At 40.7% G+C, this 14,105-nt stretch overlaps 1 protein-coding gene across 2 annotated transcripts; it reads left to right on the top strand.

The window, feature by feature from the left end:
• Positions 1-11,957: 11,957 nt before the first annotated feature.
• On the top strand, positions 11,958-14,102 carry aamdc (adipogenesis associated, Mth938 domain containing). Of its 2 annotated transcripts, none has more exons than XM_084558323.1 (4): positions 11,958-11,993; positions 12,486-12,636; positions 12,750-12,845; positions 13,166-14,102. In XM_084558323.1, the coding sequence occupies exons 2-4, from the start codon at positions 12,505-12,507 to the stop codon at positions 13,304-13,306; spliced, it is 369 nt and encodes a 122-aa protein (XP_084414449.1). In that variant the 5' UTR covers positions 11,958-11,993; positions 12,486-12,504; the 3' UTR covers positions 13,307-14,102. The 2 variants fall into 2 exon arrangements, with proteins under 2 accessions (XP_084414449.1, XP_084414450.1); XM_084558324.1 differs by having other exon boundaries at positions 11,962-11,993; positions 12,489-12,636.
• The last annotated feature ends 3 nt before the right edge of the window (positions 14,103-14,105 follow it).

Raw genomic sequence — 14,105 nt, 5'->3', positions numbered from 1 at the left:
TTTAATGCCAGGCTTTTGTGCTGTAAAAAAAAAAATAATAAGACCAAATCAATCATTTCAGAACTATTTCCACCTCTAATGTGACCTGTACAACTCAACTGGAAAAAAAATACATGTATATTTTAGGAGGAGGGTAGTAAAAAAAAAAAACTAAAATTAATCCTTGGTGAAACGCCTTTTGATTTTTATTTTTTTTTGGGTGGGAGTCTATCAACATGGCACAGCTTGACTTGACTCATCTTTCGCTCCACATCTCTCAGATTGTGAGGTCATCTCCTGTGCACAGCCCTCTTCAGATCACCCCACAGATTTTCAGTAGGATTGAAGCCATTCTGTTGTTTGATTTGCATCGATGCTTTACGTCGTTGTCGTGCTGAAAGTTGAAGTTCCTCTTCATCTTCATCTTTCTAGTAGAAGCCTGAAGGTTTTGTGCCAACACTGACTGGTATTTGGAACTGTTCATAATTCCCTCCACCTTGACTCAGTCTTCCAGGTGAAGAAAAACAGTCCCAAAGCCTGATGCTGCCACCACCATGCTTCACTGCGGGTATGGTGTTCTTTGGGTGATGTGCAGTGATGTTTTTGCACCTCTTTTGGAGTTATGGCCAAGAAGTTCAACCTTGGTTTTAACACATTTTCCCACATAATTTTAGGAGGATTGCTTTGATAGGAGAGCTTGGATGTTTTTCTTTATAAGAAAATGCTTCTGTCTTGCCTCCCTACCCCATAGCCTAGACACATGAAGAATACGGGAGAGTGTTGTCACATCAACACAGTCAGGACTTGCCATAAATTCCTGCAACTTTCCTGAGTTTTCTTGTCATCTTTTCATCAATTTTGGAGGGCCGTCCAGTTCTTGGTATTGCCACTGTTGTGCCATATTTTCTCCACTGTCTTCACTGTGTTCCATGATAAATCTAATGCCTTTCTAATTATTTGGTACCCCTCTCCTGACTGATACCTTTTAACAGTGAGATCCCTCTGATGCTTCTGAAAAGTCTACTAGTCTAGAACTGCTGCACTTCATTTGGGATTAATCAGAATTTATCTGAATTAATTCTGAACACAGCCACATCCCCAGCTATAAGATGGTGTGCACACTTATGCAACTACATTAATTTTTACTACCCTCCTCCTAAAATATTGGTCTTATTTTTTTACATGACAGAAAGATGGCATTTAACAGGAGTGTGGAGACTTTTTCCATCCACTGTATGTCAATGTCAGTTTGTTGTAAAGCTCATTTACAGGTAGAGATTAGGAAGTAGCTATACCGACCTAAACACTTGCTTCCTGTTTCTAATCTCCCTTCAGCAAACACACTCGATGTAAAGATTAACTCATGTGCTATACGTCAGGTTTTCTATTTAATGTGAATCTAACAGGAAGTCATAATAGAAACAGCTTGTCTTCCCACAGAGCAAAGGGTGAGGCGATAAAGCTACACTTTACTCCGTTCTCCATTATTATTTTATAATATTTGTCTTAGAGTGATAGTAGTGAGGGGAACACACTGCTGAAAGTAAATAGATGAGGCTGGTTGAAGCAGATGGAGAGACATAATGAAAGGAGGTCTGCAGCACCGACATCAAGCCGTCTGCTTCATTTATGCTGTCATCGTCATTTTTTGTATGCTTTACATTTTATTTTTGAAATGTAATCCTGTTCAGTGTGTTGGTTATTTTTCTTTCTGTGACTGCAGCTTCTGAAAGGAAATGACCCTAGGTTGATAGTTAACACTCAACAAACACAGAGAGCAAAGAGTTTAGCTGGAAACTAACCCTGCACAACCAGAACACATTTAAATCTTGCTGAAGCTTTTATTTTAATCAGTTTAATTCTCCTTGAGTCTTAAGCAGCTTCCTGTAACTTTTCCCCCACCATGTCTGTGTGTTCTGTGGCAGAGAGAAACGTTAGAGGAAGAATATCTGACCCAAAACAGCAGCAGGTGGATGGAGCATGTCCACGATGAAGGACGAGCATCAGCTGACGCCTAGGCTGAAGAGATTTAAATGGATGTTGATCATTGCTGTCATCTTCATCCCCATCCTCCTCCTCTGGTCCAACAGGTGGGTGATGTTATAGATCTGCTTCAGAAGTTAAACACTTGATCTGATAATAAAGAATGTGTTTCTTTTCTGTCAGCACTCTGCAGCTGAAGATAAACACTAATTGTGTTCTGAATGTCTCTGACAGGAAGCATGAAATGCAGCGACCTCTCAGGTCACACTATTGATTTTATTCTGGCCAACAATTTCTTGTCGAACTCAACACTTTCTTTGCAGCATTACCAGGGAGGTGGTCTTCTTGTCCCTTCAGTTGGTGCATGATAGTTCATGATACAGATGTTTGAAAACTCTGAGGAACATCTTGCAGAAACCTCCCTATAGTGCTGATCTAAAGCTATCCCCTGATCTGTAGACGACTCTTTTTAATCTGAATTTTGAAAATACTCTTTAATATTTTGGCAAAAACTTGTTTTGTTCATCATTACAAAGGGAAAATAAATTCAGCGTCATCACATACCACCATTTGGTAAAGCTTTGATGGTGTTGAAGCTCGTCCTCTGAAATGGTCCTGTGGGGAGATCATTTACAGCCGTTCCTGTGTGGAAATAATAGCTGAAGTTAACATAGACGAATAGTTTGGAGTTTGCACCTGTTGCTTCTGCGGCCAGCTGTTTTTTTGTGTGTGTGTTCTAGCATTAATGTGACCAATAGTTTTTGCAGGTGTTTAGTTCGTCCAGTTCGTGGATGAAGATCAGAACTCTTCTGATCCAGGTGAAGATTCTTCATTCCAGCGTACAGTATTATATCGGCGCCACTGTGACAAAAAAGTTAAAAGCAGTATGTGAGGTTTGCACAAGAACGACAATATATTATATTATGCATATATAATATTAAACATATACATTTTTGGGGGAACTTTTTTTATTCCATCTATTCACAACCTGACCAAAGGAAAGGAAAAACCAGACTTGAGTTGTAACCAGTCGGTTCATGATCAGCCTCCTTCTTTCTCTTAAACTCTTCTCTACACAAATGACTTCACCTGAATTATTTCTTTGACTCTGCAGCTTCAAGATTAGCCCAGAGATCTTCAAGCCTCCAGTCCCATTGCCCTACAGATTTTGTCCACGACAAACGGGTAAGAGATTTGGGTTAATAATTCCAACCATGTGCCCCTTGATCTTTATTATCAATATGCAGCCAGATAAGAAATTTTTATTCTCAAAAAACAGTCATTGTACCATAAATGTGGGTATAAATGTTTAGCTCTGTGGAGAAATGTGCTGCTTTTGTCGAGCAGTTAGACTCCATTTCTCACTCATGCAGTTCATCGGGATCAAGAGTTGTCTTTCGTGCCGGTCACCGGGACGAAGACGCTGCTGATATCAGCTCATCTGGAGCGCCGCATGAAAGAAAAGGAGGTCAGTGAAGGAAGCAGCAGTTTCTCTCCATTTGGTGGCATTAATGCACGTGGGTTCAGTGTCCACAGGGATCACAGGGACTTCATGTAGAAATATTTTTGACTTGACATCAGTGAAAATGAGGAAACGTCGACTGGTTTTGCAAGATAAACAGATTTCATTTCTGCATTAATATTAGGGATGGCTCGATTCCAACTTTTTCATGTCCGATAACGATACCGATACTGCAATTTGGAGTATCTGCCGATACTGATATCAATCCGATACCTTCTTTTCTCCTCTGTTAAGTTGTTTATGATACATATAGTTTGTATAGATGTACTTTGCTTAATATGGACATCTAAAAACACCATGGTCAAAATGTGCAACAAATATTCTGCTCCCCTAAGGGAAGAAATAAAACAGCCCACAATGTGCCTCAAGCCATAAGCACTTTATTTAAACTTCAAATCAGTGCAAACTGCAAACTTGAATGTTTCTTCTTTCACATGTAACCTCTGGGGTTGAACTGTATGTAAAACACTCATATCAAATTGGATATAGAATGGACTTAGTTTCAATGTTCCATTGAAGACTATAGGACAGGGGTGCCCACACTTTTTTGGCTTGCAAGCTGCTTTTACATTGACCAAGTCAAAGTGATCTACCTGTGTATCCTAAGTCATATTAATTGTTGCTACAGTGTTAAAAGCTCTATCCATCTTTGTTTTTATTTTTATCAAGAAAAATTGGTGCACTGCACATTTAGAAAAATAGCGCTGTCTCTTTAAGAAAGACGGTAGTCTTGAGTTGTGGTTGAAGTTGTGTGTGGCTGTGGATGTGTGCCGCTGAACTGAGGGTATGTTGCAAATATAAAGTAGAAATAAATAAAGATGAACGTTTGTCTTGCTGTTTGTTTTGGAGGTGCAACAGTTAATTGTTAAGCCAGACTAACATCTAAAACATTAAATTTTTTCCAATGGCACGCGATCTACCCGCACCGGTCGATCGCGATCAACGTAATGCGCACCCTGCTATAGGACATATAGCTGCTTTAAGTGACTGCTAACTTTAAATAACTGTCACAAACACTTGCGTCCAGTGCTGCTGCCACCCCTTGAGACACTCGCGTTGCACAAGTTGCATTCGGCTGTTTTTTACTTTTCCTTGCGTGCAAAGTCACTCCACACAGCTGACATGATCAGAGCGCTAGGCTAATTCACTGTCACGAGGTTCTGTTTACACACGCTTGCAGCAGCTGCTCTCTGTTTACGGCATGTCGCGCAAAGTTAAGTTGAGCATTTGGGCTTAGGTATCGGATCGGACGGGCTATAGTTATGTTTTCCGATATCCGATCCTGAAATTTTGACCAATATCGGGCCGATACCGATCCTAAGTATCGGATCGGGCCATCCCTAATTAATATAAGGGACTTTTTTGTTACTTTTTTGTTACAGCATCATAATGTAGACCAAAGGCAAACCCCTATGACCTACACTTTCAGATGAACTTGCACCAAATTTGGTGGAGACATTCATGGTTCCCAAAGGTTAATTCCTTCTCAGTACCTGCATCTAATACACATTCATGTTATTCATATGTATTATGTTTATTAGTTATTCATATTCACATTCATATTTTGGTTTATGAACAAACAAACTTTAAAACTAATGTCCAGATTAGGCATCAACTCTGTAATTATTCCCGCAGACAATTCCCTAGAAGCAGTCAACATTCTTCAGGCCCATGTGACCGTGGTCAGTTTCCGCTAGCTTTATCTCTTATTGTTAATAAGCATCTCCAACTAAGTATATTAACTTCCTGGAAATGTATCTTGTTTGGCATCTTTCACACAGTCAACTACAGACCTACTGTTAGGGGACTTATCAAACTAACATTATAGTCGCTGAGAGGCTAAGCAGGGGAAAAACATTACCCACCGGACGCGCTGGCTGTTCAATAAAAGATTGCTCGAGTACTGGTTTGTGCATATTTACTGCTGTTGAAAACACAAGTGGTGAATTTTCCAATAATCCATAAAAAACATCGTCAGTTTTCTGAGATCATGCAGTCAGCAAAAGTATGACTTCCCCCCTAACCCTTTCAGTTCAGTCATTCTTTCCCGAGGTGAACAGCTGATTGTACTACCTGGCTAATGCACCACCACGTGACCCACATCCCTATATGTGACCATAGCAACAAACCCTAAACCAATTCTAGCTGGTGCCTACACCTACCTTCCTCCTTCTTCTTGTTGCAGGTTAATGTTATTGCGGTGGTGAAGCGGAGCGAGGAGGTAGACTATCGCTGCCTCTTCTGTTGTCAAGGGATGCTCCACGTCTATAAAGGTGTTCGCAACGTATACAGCAATCACTTTGGCTTCCCCTATGGGACAGCATCCATCATGTGTCCTGTCCCGTTATTCTGTGATACACCGTTTCAGATTGCTGTGACTTCTGCGGCAGACTATAATGAAGGTATGGAAGGAGCTCCATGTGGCAGGTTTTATTCCATGCTATGTTATAGTTCCTAAAAAAAAAAAAACGAGCTGAAACAAGCTCATCCAAGAAGCTATTTCAAATAAACGCATGAATTCAGTTGTCTCAGCTTGTTTTTGGATATACCAAGACCTGTATATTATATTATTATATTATATTATATTATATTATATTATATTATATTATATTATATTATATTTGGATGATAGCAAACCCTCAGGTTCAGGTGAAGCACACTTAAAGACTTGTGACTTCCTGTTTCCTCTTAGATGAACATCACAGAGTGTTTTTGGAGGTGAAGCACCAGGAGGTTGATGGCCACTCTTTTCCTTACAACTTCACTGTCTGCTTCTCCACCATGTTTGATTTCACCAATGTGCTGCAGGTAAACGCCTCGTCACATTTCATTATTTCACTAAAAGACAAACAAACAAAATAATGTACAGAATGAAAAAAAACATGCAAGAGGATATAACTGGGTGGACTAAAAGAAAATCATCTGCCTCCTTATGTTCTCTGGCTTTAATATCCAGCAGACAATATTTCGTCCAGTGTTTCTTGTAACTCTAAAAATGGAGAAACCAAGAATTGTCGTGCATGCTGACGCTTCCATTTCGGTTTAAATGTGTTTTTTACTGTAGCTGGTCCAGAGTTTGGAGATGCTGCAGTTACTGGGGGTGAACAGAGTTGTCATCTATAAGACCAACTGCAGCTCTGAAACGCAGCGCATACTGGACTACTACACACACAAAGGTGGAGTTTGGTGTTTTTTACATATATGTGTCTATCTTCAGAAGTTGCAGTGGAGATACACTGTCTGGCCAAAAAAAAAGTCTCCACCTGGATTTAACTAATCAAATAGGTAGGAGCCTCTTATTGGATAATTACTGCATGGGTGATTATCTTTTAGCTGACAACAAGTTATTTAACCCCAACTGATGCAATGAGTAGCTTCTCATTTCTTGAAACAACCGTGTCTAAAGACACATCCTGTGGTCGTGGAAAAGATGTTAGTCTGTTTGAGAAGGGTCAAATCATTGGCATGCATCAAGCAGAGAAAACATCTAAGGAGATTGTAGAAACTACTAAAAGTGGGTTAAGAACTGTCCAACGCATTATTAAAAACTGGAAGGATAGTGGGGAACCATTGTCTTCCAGGAAGAAATGTGGTCAGAAAAAAATCCTGATTGATGGTGATCAGTGATCACTTAAACGTTTGGTGAAATCAAATGGAAGAAAAACACCAGTAGAACTCAGGGCTATGTTTAATAGTGAAAGTAGGAACATTTCCACATGTACAATGTGAAGGGAACTCAAGGGATTGGGACTGAACAGCTGTGTAGCCTTAAGAAAACCAGTAATCAGTGAGATGGACTGGCAACTACAGCCATGGGATAGACTGGTGACCAGTCCAGGGTGTACCCCGCCTCTCACCCAATGATAACCCTAACCCTAACACGTTGGATTTGATCTGAATTTTAAGATTTATATTTGTAGAACACAAAAGTCAAAACTAACAGTGCAACAAGGACTAACACTACTTTGCTGTGCTTCTAATGTCTCCCTCTCAGGACTAATGGAGGTGATCCCTTGGTCTATGTCCAGATATTTGAATGTATCTCGCAGCCATAATCCTCAACTCAGTCCAGGTGACATCCACTACTTTGGTCAGATTCCTGCTCTCAATGACTGCGTGTACAGGTACATGTACCGGTCCAGATACGTGGCCCTGCACGACATGGACGAGCTCATACTGCCCCAGTCAGTCAACAGGTAGCACCTTTCTTTATGATGTCAATGAGTTTTTGAGTTTTTACAGTGAAGTGATTGTATGATGTACAGACTCAGAGTGATGCTTCAGATCTGGCAGTCAAAGTTATAGTGTGGTTTGTGTCAGTTTATTTAGCTGCCTCTCAAAAAGCCCAGTGTGCACTGAGTGGTCAGTTACAGTTCCCTGAAGAGGCACCTCCCAGGGAGAGCAGGAAGTGGGAGGGACATAAAAATATCAGAATGAGTTTGATTGGCCGCAAAATGAGTACACGCCCCTGAGTGCAAGATGAGACAGCATTTAATAGTTACAAACTCTAACACACCATTACACACTCAACGTACTTAGAGTGAGTCATGGTGCATAATGAAGGCTTTATCATTTGCTTATACACTGCTTTAAATATGAAAATGTGTTTTTTTAAATCCTTCTCTTACAAGCTGGTTGGAGCTGTTGCCACTGCTGGAGAAGAAATACGGTGCAGACAAGTGTTACAAGTTTGAGAATAACGAATTCCCGATCATGCGGGCACCTCCATCGAACCAAACCCTGTCCCTGCAGGAGCGCTGGAAGAATGTGAGGGGGGTGAACATCTTCTCTCACCTGTACCAACAACCCAAAGCAAAGACTCAGTACAGCAACTTCAAAATCATCGTCAACCCCCGAGCCGTGTTCTCAGCATCCGTCCACGGACTACTGAGCTCACAGAAGGGCTGCGAATGGGTCGACAGGGACATAGCGAGAATGTATCACACCAGGTAGACTGACGTTTCTTATTCAGATCATATGTGTGGCTGCACTGTTTTGTGTTTAGACTGTGAGTCAGGTCCTTTACGTTACAGGTTAAGACAGCAACAACAAAAAATATAATAATATGGTGTTTAGACCAAGATAGAAACTTGGCTTTTAGTTTCAAATTTTTCTTACCGCTAATATTCCAGTTCTCGCTTTAACAAAGGAGCTATTTTGAAGCATGCCTTTTAATTTTTGGGTTTGGATGCCTACCATTAGTTTGTAAAGAGCTGCTCAGCTTGTTTTTGTATGCACTTTATCCCTTATATTGTGTTAGGGTCAAATTTGACCCGTTTAACATTTAAAATATGTAAAAAGTACAGTTTCCCTGTTTTTATTGGAACAAGACTTCATGATATCCTCAGGAACATCTATCTTAACACAACAAAATAGTTTTTCACTATTTTAGTAAATTCTAAAAGTCTCTACGTGTGTTGTTACGTGTCAAAAATGACCCGCCAAGAATATTGGTAGTTGCACGCATCCATGCATCATGTAAAAAGTTTTGGGTTGCTGTGTGGATCAAATTTGGCTCAATTTACACTCTCCCCACCACACACCACCCTACCATACCCCCCACCATATCCCCCCATCTCATCCCATCCCCTCCTCATTCCACTACACCTGTCTCCCCTTGGGGCACCTAATCCCATGGCAACACAACTTTTCTCACATGTGATTTGAGCATCTTTGGGGACAAAAATGCTCAAAGAGAGGTCTTCAAATACAAAAATTATGACATTTCATCCCCCACTCCACAAACTGATGAAGACCGAAACCAAAGTGACATTGAGGAAGATGTGTCTGAGAATGAGGATGACGTTGAGTATGATCATGAAGAAGGGCCTACAAGATATGCTGTGTCACATGTTCAAGACATCAAGACAACATTTGAGCTGTTTATACCACCATAAGTTGAGAACATCTTTCTTGAGATGACAAACATTGAAGGTAGAAGGGTGTTGTGCAACAGCTGGATTGGAAACAACAAACTGGTCCCAGCTGGTCCCAGTGTAAATGACAAACTTGCCATACATATACAAACCAGGGCCTATATTTGCATTTGCAAGTATGAGCAAAATAAAGTTTGGTTTAGTGAAACAGACTTTTTTTTTTTTACCTCTATCCTAACATAAATATGTACGGGTCAGTTTTGACCCGTAACACAGCAGATGTCACTGTGGTTAATAATATTAAGTAAAAAAACTCCACATGTAATTTATTTTTGGTGGTATGTTTTTAATATTAATCTATGATAGTCAGATGGAATAATTGTCTATTGTCTTCACTATAACAAAAATAAAAAGTGAATTTAAATATTTTTTTCAAATAAAAACGAGTGGTGTATTCTAAGATAAAAGGTCTATTTGGCCAAAAAATAACATTTAATACAATGCTTACATGGATATGAAGGCAAAACAAGTTAGATATGAGGTGAAAAACAAAAATGGTTGACAAACAGTGTTCTTTGATGATTTTGGGCTGGATTAAGCTACGGTTCAATTTTGATCCGCTAACACAAAAGACGTGGGCAGCTTTCTAACACAATATAAGGGTTATGCACTTTATGCCCTAAACTTAGCGGTCAGGCATCTGGCTGCAGACGTAGAATAACTGTTCTCTGCTTCCTGTCTTTGCAGAGTTCAAAGTGAGCTGACACATGACAAGCTGATTTATGACGGCAGACTGCTGAGCTTCATCGACAAACTTGTGCCGGCTGTTGATACTGTGCTGAGAGACATTGAACTTCTATCAAAGGACAACATGCAAGTCTCTATAAAACAAACTGAAAGGAATTCTTCTTCAAACTCTGTAACTGTTATAACATTATCGATAAGTGTTTATTTATTCGTCTCAGCTACATGTTTGTCCATGGTTTACAGTTCTGTGAATGTGTACACAACCTTTTGAAGGAGCAGGTCTTCTAATGTTTCAAACAGGGAAACGCATGAAGAAATATCAGAAATACCTTGTGGGAAACTCAGGTACATAACTAGCTTTAAGATTATCAGGCTTTTTTTAAAATGTAAATGACAATCTAATGCACTCCATTGTCACAGATGTAAGGGATGATGCTCAGAGAGGACAGGACACCTCAAAGGGCATCATCATACTTATGGTCAATATACACTGCCTGGCCAATAAAAAAGGTCCCACACTCTAATATTTGGTTGGACCTGCTTTATCTTTGATTACAGCACACATTCTCTGTATCATTGTTTCCATAATCTTCTCCAATGTCTCCAGATTTATTTCCATCCAGTGTTGGAAATTTTTCACCAAAATCTTGTATTGATGATGGGAGAGTCTGACCACTGCACAAAGCCTTCTCCAGCACATCCCAAAGATTCTCAATGGGGTTAAGGTCTGGACTCTGTGGTGGCCAATCCATGTGTTAAAATGATGTCTCATGCTCCCTGAACCACTCTTTCACAATCTGAGCCCCATGAATCCTGTCATTGTCATCTTGGAACATGCCCGTGAACATCAGGGAAGAAAAAATCCATTGATGGAATAACCCGGTCATTCAGTATATTCAGGTAGTCAGCTGACCTCATTTTTTGGACACATAATGTTGCTAAACCTAGACCTGAGCAACTGCAGCAACCCTAGATCATAGCACTGCCCCCACAGGCTTGTACAGTAGGTACTAGGCATGATGGGTGCATCACTTCATCTGCCTCTCTTCTTACCCTGATGCCATGGTTTCCCAGCATCCTTCTGTCCCACGAATAAAAAAAAACATCTGCTCCAGCAGTCATTTAAAGCTCAAGACTTTAATGAAAAAAAAAAAAATCCAATTTTTATTTATTTTTATCATTATTATTATTTTAAATTCAACATTTGATGCATAATAAGAATATATAAAACACCTGGGAATAAACCGCCCTGTAGGCAGTGTTGCCAACTTGGCGACTTTCTCGCTAAACCAGCGACTTTCGAATCCTCATGGCAACTTTTTTTTGTCAAAAGCGACTAGCGACAAATCTTGCGACTTTTTCTGGTTTTATTGGAGACTTTTCTGGTGTCTTGGAGACTCTGATGTGAAAGCACATATCGGTTTTCAGTTACTGTCCTCAACAAGCAGCGGGTGCTGCCGTGAGCCCCTCCCCCGTCCCAAAGCACTCACAGGCGGTCAGTCTCACAGTAGCCTATTTCAATGGCAAAATAAAAAATAAAAAAAAGAAAACAACCAAGAATCAACAGAAGAATGTTCATTTGTAGTTTTAAACATATTTATTTTTATTTTTTTTACTCTTTGTTATTCACGTTAAATGAATAACAAAGATGAATGATAAATGAATTGCCAAATGGCAAATTATGCAAATTAGCCGATGACGTAATTTAGCGACTTCTAGCGACTTTCAGGACAGCCAATAGCTACTTTCCTTACTGAGGAGTTGGCAACACTGCCAGTAGGTTGTACTTTGGTTCAACCAGTAGGTGGCGGTCATGCGCAGTGACGCCGATGGTGACATCCTTTAAAAGAGAAACGAAGAAGAACTTCAGGGGGCTTGTTTAGACGGTGAGTAGACATGGTCCGTGTTTTTATGTTAATCTGTGGAAATATTACGTCTTAACGGGACCTGCTCTGACAGTTAACGCTTCGTCTAAACCTCTGAGATGTTTATTTATTATTTTAGTCCTAAAGTAGCCTCTTTTTTTTTTCTAATTCTTTCTAACTCGATGCATGAGTCCAAAGTTTGATACGCAGTTTATTAGTTGGCAGTGCGTGTGTTGCCAGAACAAAAATAGCTCCCTGATATTAAATAACTGCAGAACTGGCTGCAGAACAACGTATTTAATAAAATGTGTTTCCGGTGCATGTGGAAATTAAATGCACATTTTGTGCTATGCAAAACACTTCCAGAGGACCTCTCCATTACCTTAGAAATACTCTTGCACAGACTTCTGCTTCTCCAACACATCTCAAAGATTCTCAAAAGTGAAATGCAGACTTTTTTTTTTTTAATTTCAAGCTTTAAACTCCTCATCTCATCTCCTCCCTGTCATACAGCAGGTAGCCTCACGTCGCCATGTCCTCCCCAGAGATAGCCTCTCTCTCCTGGGGCCACATGAAGGTGAAGGGATGTGGCTCCAGCTACAAGGACTGTAAGGTCTGGCCTGGAGGCAGCCGGGCCTGGGACTGGAGAGAGACCGGCACCGACGTGAGTGCAGCCAGAATCTGAATATATTAATCATGAAACAGGAACCGAGAGCATCGAACAACAGGTGATCTGCTGAGTGTTTAGACTGACTTCTTTTGCTTTTCCCACCCCAGCATTACCCCGGAGTACAGCCCGCTGATCTGGAGGAGGTGCTGCAGAAGGGAGTAGACCTGCTGGTCATTGGCAGAGGCATGAGTGAGGCTCTGCAGGTATAAAAAGATAAGTTCACTATATTCATTGAAAAAGGAAGTCATCAGTTTATCAGTTTAAAAGTTAAATAGTAGGACACGTTGGATTTCTGATGACGTATCCCATCTGTCCCAGCAGTAGTTTGTGCCTCAGGGGCAGACCTTTGTACCTCTGTAAGCTTATCTCATTGTGTGAGAGCCACTGCTTCTATTAATGGCAGTGCAGTCTGAGGTTTGTTGTTCACTTCCACGGTTATCTGACTTGACCTGAGTGGTGTGTGCAGCAGCTGGAAGGAGATTTCCATCACGTAGGGGTAATTCTGGTCATTCCTCTCTCTCAGGTTCCCTCCTCCACTCTGGACTTTGTGAAGCAGAAAGGTGTCGACGTCAGAGTCCTCCAGACGGAGAAGGCGGTCGCTGAATACAACAAGCTGGCCGGCCAGGGCGCCAAGGTGGGCGGAGTCTTCCACTCCACCTGTTGATGGTGTCGACGGTACCTCGCTGTGCCAAATGTGGTCGGGGCAGTTTTCTTTTGTCAAGCGTACATAGAGAGGGGGCAGAGCTTTGGTTTGTGGGCAGTTGTCCAGTTTGAACTGCATGTTGATCCACTTTACAGATTTATTACAGCCTAGATTCTGCTCTAGAGCTCTGGGAAGTTTACAAATCACTGAAGTCGTTTAGGTGTTAGGTGGACGTTCACTGCAGCAACTCTTCTGGAAAAAAGAGGATACTTGTGAGGATAAGTCAGCTTTGTTTCTCATGTTTATATGTGCAAACATGTGAGGAATATTTTTGTCTGTGTGCAGCAATGCAAGGTCCACAGCTCCCCATGCAACTTCAAAAATAGTTTTACCCCCAAATAGGAGGACTAAAATACGACCCTCTCTGTTCCCCAACATTAAGCAACGTTTTTTATTGTGGTATTGGTCAGAGGCGGATCAGAAATATTCAGGGTGGTGTTTCCTCCCACTGGTGAAGCATGCTTTCATTTTCTGCAAAACTTTTAAACACCGTTCATTGTTATTCTGATTCTGAGAGCAGCTCTTTGTGTATTTGACTCCAGATAAAGATGAAATCCACAAACTCTGCTCTAACAGTTAATGAGGTTATTTTAAACTGAAGATGCAAAAACATACAGTTGACCTCAGAGGCCAACTTTGTGGAATGTATTGTGATCTTATGGTGGCGTTAATAAAAACTAACAAGTGTAAGTTACTTCTCATGAGGTGAAAATGTATTTCTGCTTGATGCTACACAAAATAAATTTATTGAATCATCTCC

Source organism: Chelon labrosus (genome assembly GCF_963514085.1).
Source record: "Chelon labrosus genome assembly, chromosome: 13".
In the NCBI taxonomy this organism is placed as follows: domain Eukaryota; kingdom Metazoa; phylum Chordata; class Actinopteri; order Mugiliformes; family Mugilidae; genus Chelon; species Chelon labrosus.
Note: the sequence above shows the minus strand (reverse complement) of the source record. Positions and strands in the feature narration are given on the sequence as shown.

Excerpts from the sequence above, each read along its gene's own strand:
- aamdc (XM_084558323.1), top strand. The coding sequence starts at position 12,505 with ATGTCCTCCCCAGAGATAGCCTCTCTCTCCTGGGGCCACATGAAGGTG. Across the intron at positions 12,637-12,749 it reads GGAGAGAGACCGGCACCGAC|CATTACCCCGGAGTACAGCC; the intron begins GTGAGTGCAGCC and ends TTCCCACCCCAG. Across the intron at positions 12,846-13,165 it reads GCATGAGTGAGGCTCTGCAG|GTTCCCTCCTCCACTCTGGA; the intron begins GTATAAAAAGAT and ends CCTCTCTCTCAG.